Source organism: Musca autumnalis, unplaced genomic scaffold, assembly GCF_047663935.1.
Source record: "Musca autumnalis isolate F117 unplaced genomic scaffold, ASM4766393v1 scaffold_3, whole genome shotgun sequence".
Classification (NCBI taxonomy): Eukaryota; Metazoa; Arthropoda; class Insecta; order Diptera; family Muscidae; genus Musca; species Musca autumnalis.
The window spans coordinates 214,888,350-214,913,952 of NW_027411866.1; the positions used below are offsets into that span (position 1 = coordinate 214,888,350).

Here is a 25,603-nt window from a genome sequence, read left to right on the forward strand (position 1 = left end):
TCCTGAGGCCTAAGGGTCCTGAAAAATTTTCTATAGAAAATTCCTCAGGCCTAAGGGTCCTGAAAAATTTTCTATAGAAAATTCCTCAGGCCTAAGTGTCCTGAAAATTTTTCTATAGAAAATTCCTCAGGCCTAAGGATCCTGAAAAATTTTCTATAGAAAATTCCTCAGGCCTAAGGGTCCGGAAAAATTTTCTATAGAAAATTCCTCAGGCCTAAGGGTCCTGAAAAATTTTCTATAGAAAATTCCTCAGGCCTAAGGGTCCTGAAAAATTTTCTATAGAAAATTCCTCAGGCCTAAGGGTCCTGAAAAATTTTCTATAGAAAATTCCTCAGGCCTAAGGGTCCTGAAAAATTTTCTATAGAAAATTCCTCAGGCCTAAGGGTCCTGAAAAATTTTCTATAGAAAATTCCTCAGGCCTAAGGGTCCTGAAAAATTTTCTATAGAAAATTCCTCAGGCCTAAGGGTCCTGAAAAATTTTCTATAGAAAATTCCTCAGGCCTAAGGGTCCTGAAAAATTTTCTATAGAAAATTCCTCAGGCCTAAGGGTCCTGAAAAATTTTCTATAGAAAATTCCTCAGGCCTAAGGGTCCTGAAAAATGTTCTATAGAAAATTCCTGAGGCCTAAGGGTCCTGAAAAATGTTCTATAGAAAATTCCTCAGGCCTAAAGGGTCCTGAAAATTTTTCTATAGAAAATTCCTCAGTCCTAAAGGGTCCTGAAATTTTTTCTATAGAAAATTCCTCAGGCCTAAAGGGTCCTGAAAATTTTTCTATAGAAAATTCCTCAGGCCTAAAGGGTCCTGAAAATTTTTCTATAGAAAATTCCTCAGGCCTAAAGGGTCTGAAAAATTTTCTATAGAAAATTCCTCAGGCCTAAGGGTCCTGAAAATTTTTCTATAGAAAATTCCTCAGGCCTAAGAGTCAAATTTTCTATAGAAAATTCTTCAGGCCTAAGGGTCTAAAGCAGTTTCTCTATAGAAAATTTTCCTCAGGCCTGAGTGACCTGAAAATGTTTCCTCAGACGTAAGGGTTCTGAAAAGGTTTCTATAGAAAATTCTTCAGACATAAGGCCTAAGCGTCCTAAAAAAGTGTCTATAGAAAATTCTTCAGGGCCCTGATAAATGTTCAAAAAAAATTCTCAGGCCTAAGGGTCCTGACAAATTTTCTATAGAAATTGCTGACAAATTTTCTGGCATTCTTGGGATCTTAGTCCGAGGGTTCATAATTTTTATAGATCAAACGAGTAGTAGCCGTTTTGTTTTTCTTGGGTTTCAGTATTTATCATCTACCAAATCAGTGATACCATCAACACTTATATTCAATGATAACGGCTTATCCAGGACCAGTAGAGGAGGCGATGATTTCGAATCCACCATTGAGGTCAAACCAAAGACGGGCAGATCCAAATTCAGCGTATGCAAATGTTGATGCAGTGAATCTCCTCCCACATTCAAATGGGAATTTACCGGTAATTGCATGTGATTCCCAATCGGAGGTTGAGATAAAATATATGGATCCTGATCGGGAGAAGAAGCCTCCAAATTGAACAGTGATATACCTGAGGTGTGAGGATTGTGGAGATTTTCATTGAGAACTTGTTGATCTTGTAACGAACCAGGATGATGGGTGTAGTGCGCTAAGTTCAAATGTTGGGTACCGGAAGATTTATCATCCACATCTGTGGCCTCATCACCAAGCGAAAGGGTCTGATCCATATTTAAAATACATTCCGCCTTGAGCTGTTCAATGGTATATTGATCCACATTGAGATACTTCATTTCATCATAGGTTGAGGTGGATGTGGTATTATCCACCAAATCCAATGAGGTATTGAAACAGTTGACCGTTATTAGGCCATTCGTTCCGTGATCCTCGGTATTTTGACTGAGATCGTGGTGGTGGTGGTGATGATGATGCAGAGTGGGTTGTTGCTGATGATGTTGAGGATGTTGTTGTTGTTGCTGTTCATGATGACCATTGCTGTGCGATAAATGATGAAATTGTTGTTGCTGCTGCTGGGAGCCCTCATGATGATCTGCCAAATCCATGGATGTCGACTTCATCATTGAAGACGCCGAAGAGGTAGGTAAATTGGTGGTGTTGTTTTCATATGTTAACTGAGGTGATGCTGGTGATTTATTCGATGTTGTTGCCATATCCTGTAAACTATTGCCTCCAATGGAGGTGGGGGGATATGTCGACCACTCCATCGATAGACTACCACCCCGTTCCAGACCCATGTGATCAATATTGAGGTTGAGGAAAATATTTGGTGACATACGTGAGGGTGTGGTGAGGCCACCATCACAACCCAAGCCCGAAGAGCCACCACCACTGCCATCACTGCTGAAGGGTGTTTTGCCTTCATTGTCCAAAGAGTTGGAGGACTGAGGAGGGGTATCCGGTAATAAAGTGGAACCTATTACAAAAAAAACTAATTTGTTTTAATAAGAACTATTTTCTAAACTAGCTGTCTTTTCCTACCCAACGGCTGATCCAGGGGCACCAATACATTATCATCATACGCCTGACCCTGGGAGCCCAGCTCTTCACCATCCTTGAGATCCAGTTTTTCCTGCTTACGCCACTTGGCTCGTCGATTTTGAAACCATACCTGGACCCTGGCCTCTGTTAAATCAATGCGTACCGCTAACTCTTCACGAAAGAAAACATCCGGATAGTGGGTACGCTGGAATGCCCTTTCCAATTCTTGAAGTTGTACTGTATTGAATGTGGTTCTGAAATGCAGAGTAAAAACAAAACAAAACATAAATGAAAACAAAAGAAAAAAACAATAAAAAGAAAATAAGTGAGATATTAGTAAGGCTTATCTTTAGTTGTTGTTATTGTTAGTTTTCTGCTAACGTCATGTCTGCAACATTGTTTTGTTGGTGTCTTTTTGGCTGGAAGACCAACAATGGACTGACTCCCCCTCGCACCACCATTCATGGCATGGAAACATTTTGTTCACCCACATGTCAAATCAAATACTTGTCGAAGAATATCCGGTAACATGTGGTGGCAAAGTCTTTTGTCTAACTATGTCTGAAATCCACACACACCCATACATGTATATATTTGTGTACATATTTATGTATTGTTTACCTACATATTTTATGTACACATGCTATGTACTTGGATTTGTATACACGTCAATAAATAAATACCTGTCAATATGTGTGATGCAAATGTGTTTTTGTTGCCATTCATCCACCCATATATCGAATTTTTCTTTGTTTTTCCTTTTTACATAACTTACATACATATATAGGCAAAGTACGCACAAATGCCTACATAGGCATATATACAAATGTTTACATAAATATATAAATATTTATAAATATGTGATTTATATAAAGAAGACAGTCGTTTTAACGCTTACGAAGCTCTAAGAGAGGGTCTGCTACTCAATTTGATCTAAAAAGATAGGCGCGATCAATAGTTTCTAATCTGCTCTGAAGCGTGTTGCAGCATTATATGCCTTGAAACATTGTCTGTGTTTATCGTTCATTCCGGCTCTATGGAGGAAAATTACGGTAACGTACATTCTATACGCGATGAAGTCAAGACATACCATTCCACAAGATCGATTAGCTTGTCTTCCGTCCTAAAAAATATACAAAGGTTGCTGGATCTTGAAATCAAGAAAAAGCTGTCTAATACTGCCATAAGTTATGCCCAACATGTATAAAAGAGCTTAGTGATGAGTGACTGACTGAAAGTAGAAATTTTGACTGTGGGTTGCTGTTGGTGTGTAGGGGTGAGATAAGGCTTGGTTTTTGGAAATTCGAACTGGAAGGGTACGAGAAGTACTAAAAGGTACTAAATATGGCACCCATTGTATTAGGCAAACGGGAAGAGCTAGAATTCTGAAATTTGGAATGAGATGCAGGATTTCGGAGTCGAGGTATTTTTGGCACGACTCCGACTCCAGGCCAGTTTTTTAGCCTTAAAAGAGAAAACTACGAAATTTTTTTGGTTGATTTTTTTTCATCTGAAAGAGAAAAATATTACTAAGTTTTGTGGCAAATGGCTGTCTTAAAACCCTGTTTTTACTAAAGCGTTTTGCGGTGCCAACTCTAGCTCGAAAACTATTTAACCGATTGTGATATATTTTTGTGGCTGGTTTCTAAATCTCATTTAGAGAAAAATACGCTGATATCTAAGCAATATTGTTCCGATCGACTTGAACATTTGACCATATATTCCATGCTATTTATAGTTTTTACTTTTTTCTGAAATTTACATTTGGGGATCACACCTTAAACTAAAATTCAGCGCACACATTTTGAACTATGTTGTCCTTTATTACCTTTAAACCATCCTACATAACATTTTTGGGTGAATATTTTTGTACAAAATTTCATCTTATGCTACTTTTTATACCCTCAGCATTTATGCTAACGAGGGTATATACACTTTCATACGGGCAAAATGTGCCTCATCGAAATAATGGTTTTAGACCCCAAGTATGTTTGGACGAAATGTGTTTCAGACAATTTGGAGTCGATTGAGCAATGTCCGTCCGTCTGTCTGTCTGTCTGGCTGGCTGGAGCGCACGATAACTCTCGAAGGGATGAACCGATTCGGTTCAAATTTTGGCTTTCGTAATATTTTGTCCAAACTTAGTTTAAGTTCGAAGATGGGTTATATCGGTCCATTCCTTCCGGTACCTCCCCCACAAAAGTTCGAAAATGTTCGGAAAATTGGTACGTGAAAAAATATTTAACACAAAGCATGTAATAAGAAAATGTATACATAGCTTGTTAACAGAATTTGATATCCGTAGATGCTAAAATATTTGATAAATTAAATTTTATTTTCGCCTAAAATCAAAAAATAATGAAGAAATCTTGGTGAAAATTTTATTTATTCTAACTCAGAGTCCATAAAAATCTCTAGAAAATAAATTAAATACGTACAGAATCTAGACAACGCATAAACAAACGTGAGACCAAAAATTATAAATATTGGGTGTATATCTTGCATATTACAGCAACAATAAAAGACGAAAACTTATTGTTGGAAATTATTTTTTAAAAATATATTTTTTGGTTTAATACGAAAAATTGGAGAAACATTTTTAAGGATTATTCTACTATTTCGCTAATATTCCATACAAAACCTGAAGTATTTTGATAAAAATTTTAAAAAATCTACAAGGAAAATAGTTTGTCATTGTGAAAGTATATTTGCTTTCTGTGATAAGCAATAGAAATAAGAAGTAGAGAGTAATAATGAATTTACAACCAAAGAAAGAACAGAAAAGTTGAAAAGCGTTTAATTCGCGAATCTTTTATACTCAGTGGAGGCGCATGGGATTTTCGGATACAGCGAGTGCATCTCTATCAATATGTATGCATTTATCTATGTTTCATTCAGCGGCCAAAATGTGCCATCATTCAAAGAAATCTTCAAATGGGTACTAATTTCGCGATGTGCATATGCTTGTAGGTGCATCCGATTTCAGTGACTGCCATCAAATTCTGTTTTAGGTTAAATACGAAGATTACTCCCGAATCTCTGTAATTTATGACACAACATTTTGCAAATATTATAATCGCGTGTAAAAAATTCTATTTATATATAAATTTGCAAAGAAAATCGCGTTTCAATGCGCGTAATTGTCAAAATATATTTTTACAGATTTTCCCATATTCAAGGTATCTATATCCGCCGTTTTAGTGGATGGATTCGAACGCGGAAGGACTCATTAGATCCGGCGCGTAAAGAAACTAATATCACGCGGCGTTCAAAGGTACCTGTGTTACAGTTGCAATTTTTAAAGCCAAAAAATATTTCTTTAAGGAAATTTACGCACCAAATTACGATTTTGGACTCCTATTACTAGGAAGCTGTATAGAGCACACTCATGTGATACACATCAAACGACGTGGAATCACTAGTTCTACAATCCTACATATTTTTTGGATCATTATCTGCTTGCGCCCCACTATGTCGCGAGTTCATATTAACTGTGGCCAAAAATGGAAGGAGTTGTTGTAGGTTCATCATTTTTGGTACACGTACCTATTATTGATTTACAATCTCTAAGACAAAAAACTGGGATGATCGGTTCACGTTTTGATATATCCCCCATAGAACTGTGTCTCCCTATGTTGAAAGTTTTAGTCATAATGACCAACCGAAATTACTGAAATTTGGTAGTTAGTCTTTAGCAGAGGTATGAAACATTCCAACTGAGAATTTTGGGTGTAATAATAATATAATAATAATTGTTCCACTAACATCCCATACGGGACAAGGGAGACTTCTCTCATATCAATGAGTGCACGCCGATTCATATTGGCTCAATGATATGGGACCTACTTTTTATTGCCGAGTCCGAACGGCGTGTTTTACGACACCACTTGTAGAGAAGTTTTTCAAGGCTTAAATACTCAGGAAATGTCGCCAGCATTACTGAGGGGGAATTTTGCCACCGTTGAAAATTTGATGTTGCTTGGCCTGGGATTCGAACCGCAGACCTTCTGAGTGCAAGGCGGACGTGCTAACCATTGCACCACGGCCTCATTATTACAGCGAAATTGCTGAAATTTGGTATTTAGTCTTCTTTAGTGTCATAAAACTTTCAACTTGAAATTTGTCTGCATAGGTCCACGCCTTCATATAGTCCACATAGGACGGTACCTCCCGATTTTCAGTATTTTGGAGGTTTTTGCCGAAATGGCTTAAAATTGGTATTGAGTCTTCGTTGAGGGCTTATAACTTTCAACCAGAAATCTGTCAGTATAGGTCCTCGTCTTCCATAAGCCCCCATAGAACCGTACCTCCCCATTTTCGGTATTTTGAATGTTGTGGCCTCAATATCCACCCGAAATTACTGAAATTTGGTGTTCAGTCTTCATATTTTTTGCGAGCTTATTAAATACATCAAACTCTTGTCTTTATATATGAGAATTTTCTCGAATTTTCTCGTCGATCATCAGCCGAACAAAGTACAAACAGACGTGTGGCTCGTCCGCAGTCTACCATACTAGTTTGCTACGATTCGACCCAGCTCATAGCAAGCTCTCAGCGCTTAGCAAGCTCCCAGCTCATAGCAAGCTCTCAGCGCTTAGCACGCTCCCAGCTCTTAGCAAGCTCACAGCTCTTAGCAAGCTCACAGCTCTTAGCAAGCTCCCAGCTCATAGCAAGCTCCCAGCTCATAGTAAGCTCCCAGCTCATAGCAAGCTCTCAGCTCACAGTCAGCTCAAGCTCATAGCCAGCTCCATGCTCTTAGACAGCTCCCATTAACCGATCTCTTCCCCACAGCAACCCGAGCCGAGTCATACACCCGACGACTACCGACAGCAACCCGAATACGACAGAGCCGAGCCACATACCCGACGATTGCCAACCAGCCGACAGCAACACGAATGCCACAGAGCCGAGCCACATACCCAACGATTGCCAACGAGCCGACAGCAACCCGAATACTACAGAGCCGAGACACACACACGACGATTGTAGACGAGCCGACAGCAATCCGAACACCACAGAGCCGAGCCACACACCCGACGACTGCCGAGTTGACAGTCACCCTTATAGCCGACATCATCCGAATACATCAGAACCGACGCAAGCATACACGATTGCCATCGAGTCAACAACAACAACCCGGCTACCATTGAGCCCATATCTAAAACCCGAACACCATCGAGCCGATTACAACAACCATATTGTCATCTATCCATTGGTTATCTAAGATACATCTCATCCATATTCCTCACACATATTGTTCGTCTATCAAACATCAAGAGTTTTATAATAAACATTGAAATTGTAAACACTCGTGTTTTACTTGAGGTTTGTGGGTCCTTAGGTCGACCCTGGCAACGACTGAGCTTACCTCAGCCCTAGAGAAAACCACTCGTTATAAAATTTATATTTTTAAAAGTCTCTCGTTTTAAAGCAAGACTATTACGTACTTTATAAACACACAAAAATATATGATGATCGGTTCATTCGTTTTCGCGCTATCGCCAAAACCGCAAAGCGATTTGTTAAAATAGGGGTTAAGCCCTGAGTGAGGTGGTCGCTGACACTGACACTGTGCGCCCCCTGATTATACGACAATTTCAAAAAACGCCGAAATCAAAACTTCAAAACATTAGCATCGATTTTTTGTATATCATACATTAGAACCATGTTGCCCAAGGGGTATTCTTTAATTATTTCTTTGAGCACATGTCTGAATATGGCGTGGTTTGGCCAGAAATCAAGAAAAACACACAAAAAAACTTGTTTACTTCAACACATTTTTACTCATTTTTGTGTATTACCACCAACACAGCATCCACGTAAATTATTTTTATGGTCTATGCTATGAGATCTTTGCTAATACACTTCAATCAACATAAATATGTATATTCATATTTCAAAACATATATTTACTGTTCGCGATTTATTAAATGGTAAACCTCAACTTCAACGATTGTAAAACTTTATTGAATATTACCATATGTTTTCTTATAGCTTTCTTTTAAAATAATGATTTTTGAAAAAATATTGGTGTGCCGAACTTTATTTTATATTTCAATAACATAGAAAACATTTTGCTCGGAGTCGGAGTCGAGTTCAGCAAAATTGCTCGACTCCGACTCGTAGACTTGGACTCCGACCTTTAAGTGTACGAAAAGTACTAAAAGTTATAAAATTAGTACCAATTGTATATTTTGAACTGCTATAGCTAGAATCTTGAAATTTGGTATGGAAATCAAGTTTGGGAAGTGGTTTTTATGAAAGGAAATGGTTTAAGAAATTCGTACTCATGTGTACGAAAAGGATTTAGATAGACCTGGTAACCTGAAATTTGGAATTAAGATTACTGATGCAGTGAAGGATTGATGTAGCTTTGGAAATCCGTACTTATGGGTACGAAAAGTACTGAATGTTACTAAATTTGGTACAATTTAGATTAGGGTGAACGGATAGAGCTGAAATCCTGAAATTTGGAATTAAGATTACTGTTGGACTGAAGGATTGAGTTAGTCTTGGAAATTCGTACTTATGGGTACGGAAAGTACTAAATGGTACTAAGTTTGGTACGTTTTGGATGTGGGTGAACAGAAAGAGCTGGAATCCTGAAATTCGGTCACCAACTGAAATTTCTGGTTGGCACGATAACTACCGAGAGGAACGACTCCCATACTTAGACCAGTTTCGAAATGGACTATGTCGGTCCATTCCTTTAGGTACCTTCTCCACAAAGTTCAATACTTTTGTGCATTAAACCAGCGGAATGCCACTTCTCGTATTGTGTAATAATTTTGATAGCGGATTTTCCAAGGGCACCCCAATACTTCCCGAAACGACTAAAAATTACGTCGGAAACTTACAAAGCATTTTTGTCACCAACAAAAATTGTGTTTCTTTTTAAGAACCTCAGTCTTTAGGGTAGTGAGGGAATATATAGAATTTGATATGATCAAAGGTGTGTCTGATGGAAATAATTGTTTCAGACACATGTATGTTTCGACGTGTATTATTTATAATTGCACTAAAATCTAGAAAATAATTATTCTTCATGATGGAATCTCTCAAATAAAACGCTTGCATTTACATTAAAAATGGCTACCATATTAAACGGCAAACATTTTATTTGAGAGATTCGATCATGAAGAATAATTATTTTCTAGAATTTAGTGCAATTATAAATAAAACACTGTAACTATTTTTTTTAATTATTTTTTTTTATTTTTAACTTTTTAGTAAATAGATTTTTTGACCACTGAGAACTCCAAATGCCAAATTACAGTCCATTCGAGCAGAAAATGTAGATAAAAACATAAAAATGATATCGCGTGGTACCGTTATATGGAGGCTATACCATACCTTGACCTATGTCCACAATTTTTAGGGGGAAAGTTCCTGGAACATTGGGAACTTCAAATGCCAAATTACAGCTAAAAATGAAGACAAAATCCTCAAAATACTTGAAATCGGGTGGTACCGTTATATGGGACCTATTGAAACAAATGGACCCATTTTAATTTTGGTTTCATATTCATGTATTGTCATCCAAATCCGAAAAGTGTGCAAAGTTTTAGTTCAATTCGTCAACTGCAACTGTATAAAAAATGTGTTACCAGATTTAAACTAAACGGACACCAAAGCAAGTTAAATAAAACGCTGTAATAACACGTAAAAAAGTATCAGTCAGCTTAGCTGACAGAGATATACCCTCAGCCTGTGTATATTGAAACAAAACAAGTAAGAACAGACTATAGTCGGACGGGGCCGACCATGTGATACCCTATACCACTATCCCTGTGCACTAGCTTTCCGGGCTAGCTTTTGATAAATGATAACTTTTATTTAAATGTATACACAAAAGTTTTGATCAATTTAACCCGCTAAATATTATCCGATCATACCGTTGACTTGCACGCTACTTCTTCATCTCAAACCAAAACTACGTTTAAAATTTCGCGCCGATCGGACTATTATTGCGACCTACAGAGCGGCTACAAAATCGAGCAAAAATTTTGTTTTTGGTCCATTTCATCCCTTTAACATTTCACGATCATCGCCAAAAACTAATCAGTTCTATTCTGGTCCAAACCCGACCTCCATACTAAATTTCGTGACAATCGGTCCATAATTGCGGCCTCTAGCTTGATTACAATTTTTAATGGACGGACAGACGGACGGACGGACGGACACACATCGCTAAATCGCTTTATCTCGTCGAGATATGAAGTTTGGTATACCACATGAGGGGTCTACGACGAATATTTCGCGGCGTTACATGAATTTTTGGGAAAACAAACTTATTATACCCTTTTCCACATTGTGGTATAGGGTATAAAAACGTATGTATTTAGGGGATTTTAAAAATGTTGGATGTATGAAGCGACAAAAATGTTGATTAGGATTAAAGATCAAAAGTTTTGCGGAGGAGATACTTAAAGGAATGGATCGACATTGACCATTATGTAAGTGGATCTCCAGCCACTACATATGATGCCATAGGGGGTTTTTACACCCTTCGGGCTGTTTGCTCAAGAAGCATGGACTTGCCCCTGAAAAAAAAATTACCATCGTAATTGAGGCAGCGAAGGCAAGTTGCTTCAACAAAAATCAATGTGATTCGATTGCAGGTCTTAAAGTGAACTTATCCGAAATTTTGTGTGGGAAATACCGGAAGTAGTGGACAAATATAGTCCATATTTGAACCTGTTTGGACAAAATATTACTAAGGCCAAATTTTGGACCGAATTGGCAGATCCGTTCGAGAGTTACCTTGCACTCCAACCACCTCACACGGTGTCATAGGGGTTTTTTTGCAACTTTGGGGCTTATTTCTCTTGAAGTGTGGACTTGCCCCTGATGAAACTTTTACCGTCGTATATGGGGCAGTGAATACAAGTTGTTGCAACAGAAACCAAAGCGATTCGAGAGCAGGTCCTAAACTGAACTTAACCGAAATTTTGTGTGGGAAGTACCAGAAGGAGTGGACCGATTGCGTCCATATTAAAACCACATCTAAGTCTGGCAGACATTTCATGACTTGCAAAGTATGGACCAAATCGGTTACTCTCTTCAAGAGTTATCGTTCGTACAAATTTTCCGAACATTTTCCAACTTTTGTGGTGGAGGTACCGGAAGGAGTGGACCGATATAACCCATCTTCGAACTTAAAGTCAGTTTGGACAAAATATTACGAATGCCAAATTTTGGATTGAATCAGCCACCCAGACAGACAGATGGACGGACATTGCTCAATCGACTCCAAATTGTCTGAAACACATTTCGTCCAAACATACTTGGGGTCTAAAACCATTATTTCGATGAGGCACATTTTGCCCGTATGAAAGTGTATATACCCTCGTTAGCATAAATGCTGAGGTTTTATTGTATTCTTAAATAGTCTCCAGCATGACTTATACACTTTTTCGTCAGCTCAAACCTATTGGCGAAGCCCTTTTTCCATTCCGATTAAGACACCTCCAAATCATGGTTTTTGATCGCTCTTACAGCATCTTCAGGCAAGAAAAATCGTTGCCCACGCCTTTTTTTTAATACGCTGGAATCAAATGAAGTCATTGGATCCCCAGTCAGGGCTGTACGGCGGATGACCCATCAATTCCACGTTTTGTCCGGCCAATGTGTGAGAGCCCACATTGTCATAATGCAGAATGAGTTTTCTTCTCTGGTTCGTTTTTCCAATTTCTCACTAGACTTCAGGCAACCAATTTGTAGTGTAACATTCAGAATTAACCGTCTTATATTTCTCAAGCCGTATAGTCGCCACACGGTCAGTTTTTCTGAAGAAACATGCCACCTTTTGCTTGAATTCATTAATCCAGTTTTTCATGGTAGGATGGTCATTTATCGACATACAAAGATTTAACTTGATCGATACACTCTTGCGGTGATTAACTACGTCGAAAATTGTGAAAAATTCTTGAACGAAAATGTTAAAAAAATGGTCGTACGAAAAACTGTCCTGAGTAAGGATAGGCTAAAAACTGTCAAACTTTCCAAAAAAATTACGGCTTGCAGTACGCGGTGTTGGCTAGGCCAGGTAATTTTCCCTTTTTGCGTTCAGAATAATAGATTAAACATGGTTAAACTTCTACATGTTGGTCAATTTTTTATTGGTTAACATTGTTGATATTACAACTGTTAATTCATTAACAGAAATGTGGCAATTTGTTTTACATTACTTACTGTTTACACCGACATTATAAATCGTCTTCAAAATGTTTGTTCAAAAAATAGGAGTGTGGAAAAAAAGGACAACAAATATATTTTCTTTGATTGAATTTACGACCAAAATTGTAAATATTTTAGTTGATAGTAGTAAATCCAACATAGTTGAAGTTTGTTTGAAAACAAAAGTCCTTTGGTGGTAGTCAAAACAGGCTATTTTCTTTCTGGCGATTTTCACATAAATTGAACTTTTTTAAAATTACCAGAACACCCGGACAGATTATGAAAGTGAACCGAAAAAAGAAGACACGTGTATTGGCGTTTTGAAAGTGTACGTCGGGAAGTAACCTAAATAAACGTGACAGATTCCGCCCATTTCTACAGGTTTTGAAATATTCGACATCAGATTTCTTGGAATCCTTGCAATTTTAGGTATAAAGTGTCTTTCGCAATATTACTGACAATGAAAAAATTAACCCTCATACGAGTCACTAAACGGATCTTTTTGGTCCCTTAAAAAAAAAAACATTTAAAAACTCATTTTAAATGTGATCGTCAGAGATCAAAATATTTTTCCTATTATTTTGAACAGAGCTGTCGGTCAACCACTCCTGTTATTGTCTCTTGTAGTCATACACACAGTGTCGTTAAGCTCTCGCCAAAGGCGTTTGATTCTTTATTTGGTTAACATTCAAAAAGTGTGATTTTAGAAATCAATTTCTGTAGAGGTTGTATCGATTTTAATCCAATCTGCATGATTTCTCATCTGTCATAGAAGTCGGATATATTTAAAGTTGAGTATTATAAGCGATATTAAAAAAATGTTATTTACCTGTAACGTCTTTGCTTCCTTTTCATAGTTGTGCCTTTTTCCATTCAAAATATGTGGGATAATATGACTAGCTAATTTCGGTATTTAGTAAAAAATATAAAGCTAAGCCCGAATATTAAATTCTAATACGTTTATTACATACATAAAAATTATATACAGAAAATACATGTGTACTTTTATATACAAAAAATTTATTTTATCCAAGTGGAGGTTTCTTAAAATAGTTTCAAGTAAAACTGCAGCTCCATATCTGTGGAACGGGTTCGGTAGGTGTTTTGTTTTAGTAATATTTTGTTGTTGTAATATTCTTGCGAATAAAGATGATTTTTGTTAAAAAAGGCAAAAATATTTTGAGTCTACATTACTAAGGCTTCGTGTTTTCATTCGTTCGGTTGGTAGGTAGGTTCACTAAGGATTTTTCCATGCACTAGTCAAAAAGTGACAGAAACCGAGAGCAAAGAGCTTATAAAAATAGAATTTTTATTATTGATTTTTGTTCGTTTCAAAACCGAATGTACACGCAACGACAAGTAGGGATGTTTCGAGTTAAATTTCTGATTTAGTATCCTTTATTATTTTCAAAATTTCTTTTTGATTGATTTAAAACTATTTTTTTATTTTTTCGGAATGCACTTTTTTCTTCTTTGAGTTTAGTTTTTTTTTTTTTGTGGTGGAAAATTCTCTATTGCACCGTCCACAGCACCGACTAGACTAAATTAGGGAATCCAAACGTTGTTGAGTGTGGCTATTTTTCTAGTTTTTCCATCCATCAGTTTTTTTCTGTTTTACCGTTTGGCATTAGAGAAGCCTTAGGAATTAGTTTTTCACCATTCTATGGATTTTGTATTTTTTTCTTTCATTTTATTTCGATTTGGTTGAAGTGTCGTCGTTGTCGTGGCTGTCTTAGGCGTTAGCGCTGTTGACCACTTTTCTCCATTTAAATTTTAACATTTGCCTTACTATGTATTGTCGTCGTAGAACGCTGTTCCACTATGTCGTTTGGGGGTATTATAATGTTTGTCATCTTATCTTTCCCCCTTCCACTTTGAAGAAGCAAAGTAAGAAACCCACCCCTGCACTATATAAGTGGTGGGAAAAAACTTACATTTTAAACAACAACAATTTATGATTTGGATTTACGAAAATATTTTTTTTTTAATTTGAAATTATGAAGAAATTTGATATTTTAAAAAGAAGAAGGATATATTTTTTTAAATGTAAGAATTTGTTGAATTTCGATATTTGAAAAACAACGTTAGGTGCCAGTAGAGTTGCTTCCTTAATCCTGGGCGGGTTGTTAGAAAGTGGGTGAATTGTGGGGGATAAGTCAACAATTATTTATACTGGGAATCTTCGACCTCGCTGTGGACCAAAACTATAATCCGTAAAGACAAAAGAATGAAAAGGCACGGATTAAACAGTCAATACCGTTCGCATGTATTGATGTAGCGCAAAACATTTGTGGCCAAGCTGTATGAAATATTGATGGTTTACATATGTTTGTATTTGTTTCGTTTTTCTGTGTTGGGAGCAGCATATCCCGGAATATCTGCTCTGGATTCTTTTGGTCCGTGCCGGGACGGAGGAAAACCCAGGACCAATATATTTGTGCTCGGTTTGTCACATCCGCATCTTCACACACATCCAGCCTTCGGTCAGATGCAATAGATGTCAGGAGTGGGTGCATCTAAAGGGTTGCTCTGGACTTGTCCACGTGAGGGACAACGACAGCGACTATGTTGCTGCATGCTGCGTGAATACAGTCCCCAGTGAGTCGTCATCGGATTACGAAACTCCCTCGTCGTGTGATTACGAAACTCCCCCGCAGTCCCCTCGACAACAACCGCACACGCAGCCTTTAACACCAGCCGTTGTTGTCCCAATCCCCAAAAATGCAGCCTTTTTGCAATTGAATTGCAATGGACTCGGAGGTAAGATCGAGGAAATAGTAGTCGGAGGAATATCAAGGTCCCTGCGGTGCAAGAAACCAAGCTCAACAACAACTGTAGCTTACAACGTTGTGATGGTTACAACGTGCTAAGGAAGGCTCGCACCAGAAGTGGAGGTGGGGGATTAGCTTTCCTGTTGCACCAGTCTGTACGAGTACATGGAATGTATGGGGGTAGCAGTCAGGTGTGGAACTGCCGAGATAAAGTTGCTGAACTTATACATCCCGCCTCAGATTACGTGCCTAACATTAGCCCGCTTTTGGAAGGTCATAATCGTCTGGTCCTGGGGGGCATTAATGCGCATCATGAGATGTGACATTCGGCCCTCGGAAACGACCAGAGAGGTACAGCGCTGGCTGAGCAGATTAACAGCTCTACGTTTTGCACGGTCAATGAGGACGCCCCTACCAGAATTAGAGGAGAGTGTCACAGCTCGCCAGACATAACCATCGTGTCACCTGGTCTGACAAATACGCTACCTGGCAACCCGTCATTTCTCTCGGATCAGACCATCTCCCCATAATTGTCTCTATTAGCAGACCACCCGATTTCATTACCTCTGAACGCCGCACATTCGACAATCATAAGAAATCTGATTGGCCGGATTTCAGAGAGTTCACTAATCACCGCTTCAGAGAACGCCACAATCCTTTTGATGTTCGGGTAGCGGAAAGGCGTTCCGAGACATCATCACTGCTGCAGCCGCTCTCCATATCCCTGCTGGTCGAATACCCGAAGTAAGACCAAACTTCCCAGCAGAGGCGACGGGATTAGCAAATGACCGTGATGAGCTTCGTCGAACCAACCCCAATGATCCCAGTGTCAGGGAGCTGACACTGGAAGTTAACAGGCTGGTCGGCGAACATAAGCGGAACAAGTAGTTAAATCATTTGAAGAGTTGCAACATTGGAGCCGGTATAGGTGAATTGTGGGCAACGGTTAAGTCACTCTCGAACCCTGGAAGAAGGGAAGATAGAACATCAGTCACATTTGGCGACGTTGCGTTGACTGACCCAAAGAGGTGCGCAAGTTATTTCAATCGACAGTTTGTCGAGCACCCCGAGACAGTTGACAGTTTACAATGGATGATGTTGCCAATGCCATAAGGAACGCTAAATCATCCAAAGCGTTGGGCCCTGATGGAATCTCCATGGTAATGCTGAAACAGCTGGATGAGCCGGGAGTGGAGTATCTCACTAAAGTTCTCAACTTGTCGCTATCGACCCTCATTGTTCCCGAAGTCTGGAAAATGGACAGGGTGGTCCCACTACTGAAGCCCAGCAAGGATGCCAGCAAAAGTGAATCGTACAGGCACGACAACTGCGCTGCACGCCATTACCACACATATTTGTCAAGGACTCAACCAGAGACGGCCGTGCGATAGAACAGTGATGGTGGTTTGGTTTTCAAAAGACTTTGATACAGTCAGGCATTCCACGCTGTTTGAGGACATTGAACAGACAACCCTTCGGCCAATCTTGAAAAGGTTGGATAGTCAATTATATGTGTGGACGCCAGTCGTGCATGGAATTCAGGAACAAGAAGTCCAAATCCCGTAGAGTGAAACAGGGAGTTCCCCAACGTGGGGTGATATCTCCGGAACTGTTTAACCTATACCTCTCCTGTATTCCGCCCCCTCCAGACCGCATCGAGATCGTAACGTATGCGGATAATTGTAGATCCTGGCGTCAGGTACCTTCCCTGATGCCATCTGTGACAGACTGAACAACTATTTAACAGAACTTACCACCTATTTCCACGAGAGGAATATGCAGATTTCCACCACAGAATCAACAGCCGCTACAACAACAAGCCAACAGCCAATTCTAGGGATTACATTCGACACTACGTTCAAGTCGTGAGCGCACGCCGCAGCTATCTGCGACAAACTGAAGAGTAGGAACAAGGTCCTCAAGTCCCTAGCCAGCAGCACTTGGGGTGCAGATAAAGAAACCTTGTTGACCACATATAACGCGATAGGTCGGTCTGTGGTAAGCTATGCGGCGCCAGTTTGGTCCCCGGGATTATGTGATACGAATTGGTAAAAGATTCAAACCTGCCAGAATGCCGCCATGAGAACAGCAACAGGGTGCCTCCTCAAGTCTTCAGTGGACCATCTACATCAGGAGGCAAAGATTCTTCCAGTAAAGCAACACAATGAGATGCTTTCGTTGCAGTACTTGTTTAGGTGTTACCGTGAGAGCCACCCCAATCACCATCTGCTGGCTAGGCCCGACACATTCAGGCATATCAGGAAGTATATTCTTGCCCTAGAGAGGAGAGAACGCCTAGATCAACAGGCATATCAAGCAGGTTTAAATAGTATTCACACGGATGCAGTTGCAGATGCAGTAAGCAAATATTGTGTGAATAAAGTCCTCAAAATACATCCCCCATCTAACGCAGCTGAGGAGCGTCAGCTGCCACGACAAACTAGAGTAGTTTTGGCTCAACTACACTCGGGATATTGCAGTCGCCTAAATTCTTATTGGGCGGAAATCGACCGCGCCGTGCAAGACATCTGCCCAGTATGCGGCATGGGCCCGCACGACAAAAAACACCTTTTCAACTGTCCAGCCAAACCTACTCATCTAACTCCAGTGGATCTGTGGTTACATCCCATCGAAGCAGCCACTTTCCTGCAACTGGAGATAGACCCAGAGCCAGATTGAACGGAAGAAGGAACATACAAACATAACAAGTGAGAAAATGCGGTGCAATGGAGTGCCTCTTTCCGGGGTCACTCCCTTGTAAAAATCATGAGTGAAAATGCATAATTTGATGCACTTCCAAATCACTTGTACATATCATTTAACTGCCTCTTTGGAGGCAAACTTTTCGCTGGGTACTTTCATTGCCAAGTTGTGCTTTTTATATACCCATTATAAACGCTGAGATATTTGCTTTGATATAAAATGTAGACTATTTCTCCAAATAACTTTTTTGTTCATTCCGACCCCTAACTATTATCCGATCGTCACCAAAATCAATAGGCTTCTTCCCCTCCTGAACCCCCATCAACACCCAAAATTTCGTGACGATCCGATCACAATTGCGACCTGTAGCGTGATTTCCAAAAAAAAATGGAAAAATGGGATGTATTACCGACTATTGCAATATCTCCGTTATTTGGTCACCTACGCCGACCTAGTTTGCATCATTGTAAAGATGGGATCTCCTACTTTCATATTTAGGCTTTGCTTTTGAAAAGTCCCAACCAAAGCTGCGATATTCGTCATTATAATTAAAATCGCTAGAATGAAAATTTGGGTTTTATTTGCGACTATTGTGATATCTTCGTTGTTTGACCACCTACGAGAACTTACTTTACATCATTAGAAAGGTGATATTTCATACTTTTATCGTCAGGTCTTGCTTTTGGTATTCCCCATATAGAAGCTGAGATATTCGCTTTGGAAAAAACGTTGTCTTTTTATCCACATAAATTGCCCATTCCGACCCCTGAATATTATCCGACCATCACCAAAATCAATAGGCTTCTTCCCCTCCGGGACCCTCATCAACACCCAAAATTTCGTGACGAACCGATCAAAATTGCGACCTGTAGCGTGATTACAAGGTTTAGATGGACAGACGGACAGACGGACGGACGGAGGGACTGACGGACGGACACACATAGCCAGATCGACTCAGCTCGTCGAGACATTCATTTTGGTATATAAAAGTATGGGTCTACGACCATTATTTCGATGTGTTACAAACTTTTTGGGCAAAACCAACTTATAATACCCTCCCCACATAGTGGTGTAGGGTATAATAATAAACACTGTTACAACAACAACATTACATATCGACCTACCTAGGGCAAGTCCATACATTCTGAGATAATGGTCAAGAAACCATGACGGCACCAACTAAAATGGTAAATCCACAAGATAACTTTGGCAGGGAGTTTCTGATTGGTCCAAACTTTGCACATTGTATTATTTCATCTAGTCATGTATCAGGTTGGAACATGGGTTCGTCCCATACACAATTTGGAAAAAGTGCAATATGGCATTGTTTTGATATTTAATTTAATTAGGAGGAAAGTCCATACTTTTTGAGATAATGATCCAAAATCTCCAAAAAAAAAACCTGCCGGTATCAACCAAACTGGGAAATACCTAAGATAAACCTCGAAAGAAGAAACCGATTTGGTCCAAACGTTGTATATCGTATTAATTCTTATAGCCTCGAATAATATCCGAATATTGACTACATTGGACCACTTATTCGGATACCTCCCACACAAAGTTTGGAAAGAGTGTAGTTTAAGGACTTATCTGGGATAGTTTTTAAATTGTTGGCAACATGTTGTGTAAGGTCCTGCCTATACCTGATAGAGCTCCAGTATATTTATACATGGATCAACCAAATACACTTTGCAAGAATTTAAATACACATTTCCCACTACACTTGAGAGTAACTCGTTCATATCCAACAATCCGTTAAAACTTGGCTATTTTTACGATTTACCATATATTTTTCTCACTGACATTCTCTTGTGCGCCATGTGAACTCTAGCGAGGTGCATCGTGGAAAGAGATTCCTGGAACAAAGCATACTCACACGGAGCGATACTTGGATGACATCAATCTAAGCCTAATGCTGAAATGCCTTTGAAGAATTAACGAAAGAACCGAATTCTGCGATTGAGAGAATTGAAATATCTGAAATTTCGGATTTTACTGAGGCAAGAGTAGACAAGCATTTTTTAGCCTTCTACTAGAAATTTTCCAATATCATCATCCTGATTGCCACTATTTTATTGTCATCAACTATATTTAATAAGCCATGTTGAATTACCCGATTCGTAGTCAGCTAATCATCAACCACCTTGAACAGTAGTCACTACCATTAACCAAAAATAAAACAAAAAACAGGTAAAAAAGTATCAGTCAGTCTGTGACTGTACAAAGAAAAATAACACGAGAGAGGTTTAAAAGTTATAAAAAAGGACATTTCTTTTAAATCGTTTAGCCTGCACTGTAATTCTAAAATTGTATATCTTGTTGTGTAGGTGTTCCAATAAATAAATAAAGATCTATTAAGGAGCGGTCCTAAATATTGGGTCATTTCGGACCCATATCTCAGGAAGTATTGTCTTCCCTTAGCAGAATGAAAAATATATTATGTTGCAGTCAGGATAATAATAACTACTCACTATTAAAATTTCCACCGTTGGTCACCATGGATTTTTTATAGCTTTTAGACCATTATTCTAGAAGACATGAACTTGCCCTCGAAAATAATCAGCATCACATGGACTACCTTCTATGAAAATATAAAAAAACTATCCTCGAACAGCCCTTAAACTGCACTTAAGTGAAATTTTTGAAAATTTGCAAGAGAGGTACCCTAAGGTGATGTACGTTTGAAAGAACTTTTATCGTCGCAAAAGGAACTGTTGTGGGGGAGTACCGAAAAGAGTGGATCGATATGACCCAACATCGAATTTAAACTACGAGTATGTAAAAATATTCCGGGATCCAAAATTTGAACCCGACCAGCAAGACAGACGGACGGACAGGGCTAAATCGACTCCAAATTGTCTGAAAGGGTATAATGAAAGTAACAATTTTGTATCGTTATATAATTATATACCGATACGAAATTGTATATGTAATAGAGGCCACATTCTGGGTTAAAAATTTGTAGTTGTTATTGACCATCAAAACTACTGTCATTCTCCAATGCTCAGACATAGGAGATATATTTTTAATCATAACATTGATCCACGGTTTGCAATACACAAAGGTATATAAACCATCTGAAATATCCTGACCACTTGTCTACACCTTTCTATATATTGTGGCGATTTCAACAATCACCATAGTCTCTGGAAGTACGCTTACGATGACGAAAACGTACCGACGCAAACAACGTTCATCATCTCTTCGATCCCGATAGTTTGCAATCAGCTAGGTTGAAGCGCAATTCCAATTTAGATTTATGCTTATTATCGAACTCCAATGGCAAACCTCTTCCCGCATTAATTCAGATTTTCCAATAGCGCTCTGCAATTATAAATACCGGAGTGATGATAAAATTCATGTGATTTTCCGGTTAGTCATCGCAACAGCTAAAAAGTGCATCCTCAGAGTCTCTCGAAAAAATGTCATTCCATGATGGAATGGATAAATCAAAAGACTTATGGAAGAGTTCCGTGACACTTATACCCGAGAAGTTTCAGATGTGCTTATAAAAAGTCTTTTAATAGTTCCACAAACATCCCAGGCGGAACAAGGGTTACTTTTCTCACATCAATGAGTGCACCCCGATTCATATTAGCTCAATGATATGGCACCTACTATTTATCGCCGAGTCCGAACGGCGTATCTTAAGACACAACGTGTAAATACTCAGGAACTGTCGCCAGCATTACTGAGGGATATTTTGCCACTGTTCAAAATTTGATGTTGCCTGGCCTGGGAATTGAACCCACGACTTCAGCGTGCAAGAAAGGTGTGTATACCATTGCACCAGATTTATAAAAATATCTAGACAGCATTAACTTTACGCCGCAAAGCATGGACACTTCTTCGTAGGCTTAGAGCTGTAAATCCTCCTCTTCCATCGTCTTATCGGTACTCGCATAATTAACCTATCTAATGAAGGTAAAACCCCAAGCTCAAGCATCTACGAAACCCATCTATCCCTAACTATTCCTACATATGTTCCCACAACATCCCCCAAGGGACAGGGGAGACATCTCTCATATGACTGAACGCTCGCTGATTCATATTAGCTCAATGATATGGGACCTACTTTTTATCGCCGAGTCTGAAATCGCTCGTGGCTAAAATACTCAGGAAATGTCGACAAAATAACGATAAAGGGGATTTGCCATAGCCGAAATTTTCAAAGTTCACGTCGGGGATTGCACCGTAGACTGTCTGAGTGCAAGGCAGACATGCTTATCACTGCACCATAGTGGCTCCCACGCCTAACTTTTTGGATGTGTTTGCTGAATGTGTTTGAATGGTGATAACCGGCTGGTCCTAGGGGATTTCAATGCGCATCATGAGCTATAGCATTCAGCCCAAGGGAATGACCAGAGAGGCACAGATTTGGCTGATTTGGCACACCAGGTTTAGAGTAGAGTGCCATAGTTCCCCTGACATATCCATTGTGTCACCTGTAGTGCGATTCTCTAAGTCATTGCTTAAGTTACCGACAAAAAATCGGTAAATTTAAAACGCAAAATTATGAATGAAAAGTTCAAAAAACACTCTTGCTATCGGTAGAACTTTACGACTGTTTTTTATTCGTCGACAGCTTACCGAAAAACGTCGTTAATTACCGAAATTATAAGCGTTTTAATCGCACTACTTGGGTCGGATAATCTCCCAATCCTCATCTCCATCAAAAGACCACCCGATATCATAACCTCTGAAGGACGCACAGTGGTTCAGGAATTGATTTCCCTGGCCAAAAATCAAAATTTTGTTTTGTCAAAGATATTTAATTTCTATATGGGATTCGATAGTAAACATATTAAAACTAAGGAAACCAAAATATTAGGTTAAAATATTGGAAGGTGTGGGCGTGGTGTGCTCCTAAAAACGAACATTTTCCCCAGTTTTGGGAAATCCGTAAGTTTTGCAAATTTCTCGAGAAAGACGTATCTATTTCTCGGAAACTATAACAGATATTGTGTTCTTTATTTTTTTTTAAGGTAGGAAGGATTATGGCCTTTAAAAATTGTTTTAGTAAATTACCGTAGCGTTTACACAATATGAGCTATTGTATTTTTCCTCAGGTACTAAATTTTATTGAAATTCCAAATTTAGTGGACTAGAACTTTTGTGGAACAACATGGAACAAAGTTCTGTTTTCACAAAAAGATGCCCGAGAGTCTCCTCTTTCAGCCCATATATACTTTTGTACCCGTCCCGCTCCGTCCGTTTAACACTTTTTTCAATTTATTGAAATTACGTGGGTAAAAATGTGTTTCCATATGAATTACACCTTTTTGACACAAATTAATTTTTTTGAGTATATGAGTTTTTATACGAGTTATATAAGTTTTATGAAAACCCAAGAAGTATTTTTTTAATTTTTGAAAAAATTTAATTTTTTTTGTAAATTTTATTTTACAAATTTTTGGAAAAAAAATTTTCGAAATTTTTTTTTAGTTTTTTGGTATTTTTATTGATTACTAGCCGACCCGGTCCGCGTTGCTGGCCCTTGAAGCAGTTTTATGTTACCTTAAGTCAGCGATTGTATTCTTATTGCATCGCTAATTAGTCGGGTTCTGCAAGTGATTATAAATAAAAAATCTTCAGATTTGTTTGTGACGATATGTAATTTTAACATACCGCCAAAAAGCTGATGACTTGAGGCATGCATTTATTTCATCTGTTGGAATACTATAACTGGAATCAGACATAGTGGAGGTACCAAACCCCTCCGAAATTCAACACAATGTATAGCCTATTTTAACCACTGGTCCTCCCTTTACATTCTTCGACATTTTCAGGAAAATCGGTTTAGTAGTTTTGGGTATGTAACGTATTTGAAAAGTGGGCGTGATAACATAGGGTTTTTATAAAAATAGGGAATGGAAGAGGTACCCCGCCCTCTCCGAAATTAAAAAAAAATATTTATAGCCTATTTTCACCACGGGTGTTTCCTGTACATACCCTTTTCAAGAAAACGGTTCAGCCGTGTTTGAATCTATACGGAACATACAAACATACACACATTGTCTTTTATATATTAGATATCATTCTTAAAGACATAGGGTATAGGGAAGGCACTCCTCCCCTTCCGAAATTCAACAAAATTTGTACCATATTATTACCCATATCGTACCGATACAAAACTTTTATTTATTTTTTGAAAATAAAAGACTTTTTTAGGGTAACTAGGACCCACTGATATCAAAAATCAACTACAAAATTTTTTTCGATTTTTCGTTTTCCCGGAAAGTGGTGTTCGAAATTTCGAACACTGGCGCTTAAGCTATATGTATAAAAGTAAAATAAAATTGATTTATTTATCGTTTTATTGATTTATTTCAACATTTTTGTATGAAAAAGTGGTTGAAGATTGTTTTCAAGGGAACAATTTTTTTTATTTGCTGGCAGATTAGACTTTCTACATATACCAACCAAAACTTGTTTAATATTTAACCTTTTTCAAATATTATTAAATATTAAATATTTTTTTGAAAAAAGTGATTTTACTGCTCGAAAAATCGAACACCAAGTACGAAATGGGAAATTTTAGAAAAATCGGTTCAGTAGTTTTTGTAAAAATGACAAAAATTGAAAATTGAAAAAAGTGGGCGTAAAAGTGGGCTTGGTCAAAATTTCGTTGCATAAAAACCCAAGTCGGGTTAGGGCGAACATTTTACAGAAAGAATTGTCGAAACCGATCCAGCCGTTCTAAATGATGCTATTACCAACGAACGACATTTGATTTTTATTTATATAGATTTATTGGTGTTTGACCACCTTTAATAAATAGGAAGATTAAAAAAAACTCAAAAGTTTAACTTTGACCTTAGTTTTTTTCTGCAACTGCCAGACAGAATTTGACCACTTGTAATTTGCCTGAAAGCTGATTGTGTTATCTGTCTAACACAAAAAGAATTATTAAAATATCTATATCCATTCAATAGTTACAGAATTTTGAACAGGAAAAACGATTCTGAACCACTGTGCGACGTGCTTTCATTAATAATGACAAAGCTAATTGGCAAGGATTCAGGGAATTCACTATTCAACTCTTCAGAGAACTGCACAATCCTTCTGATGTTCGGCTAGCAGAGAGGAATTTCCGAGATATCACCACTGCTGCAGCCGCTCACCATATTCCTGGTGATCGAATACCGTCAATTGGTTAGTCGGTGAACACAAGCGAAAAAATTGGCTAGAGCATCTAAAGTTCTGCACCATCGTGGACAAGGGTTAAGGCGCTATCGAACCTTGGTAGGAGGGATGATCGGACATCTGTCATGTTTAACGGCGTGGCTATGACAAATTATTTATCGAGCTTCCCGATAGCAACCGAGCAAAGAGAAGTGTTTTACGTCGTTTGCGATCTCTTCCAGCGTAGGAGGAATCACAACAAGCATGGGCGTAGCCAGCTATGGGCAGGGGGGGCAGCTGCCCCCCCCCTAGAGCCGTCACAAAAGTTTGAAAAATTATA

General features: G+C 38.6%; 1 protein-coding gene across 2 annotated transcripts; it reads right to left on the reverse strand.

Moving 5' to 3' along the window:
• Positions 1–965: 965 nt before the first annotated feature.
• Positions 966–14,182, reverse strand: Pph13 (PvuII-PstI homology 13). 2 transcript variants are annotated; one of them, XM_073976659.1, is made up of 4 exons: positions 14,127–14,182; positions 13,494–13,615; positions 2,486–2,739; positions 966–2,420 (listed from the first exon to the last, which is right to left on the reverse strand). In XM_073976659.1, exons 2-4 carry the CDS (start codon positions 13,535–13,537, stop codon positions 1,273–1,275), a joined length of 1,446 nt encoding a protein of 481 aa, XP_073832760.1. In that variant the 5' UTR covers positions 13,538–13,615; positions 14,127–14,182; the 3' UTR covers positions 966–1,272. The 2 variants fall into 2 exon arrangements, with proteins under 2 accessions (XP_073832760.1, XP_073832761.1); XM_073976660.1 differs by having other exon boundaries at positions 13,494–13,564; positions 13,678–14,178.
• Positions 14,183–25,603: the final 11,421 nt, after the last annotated feature.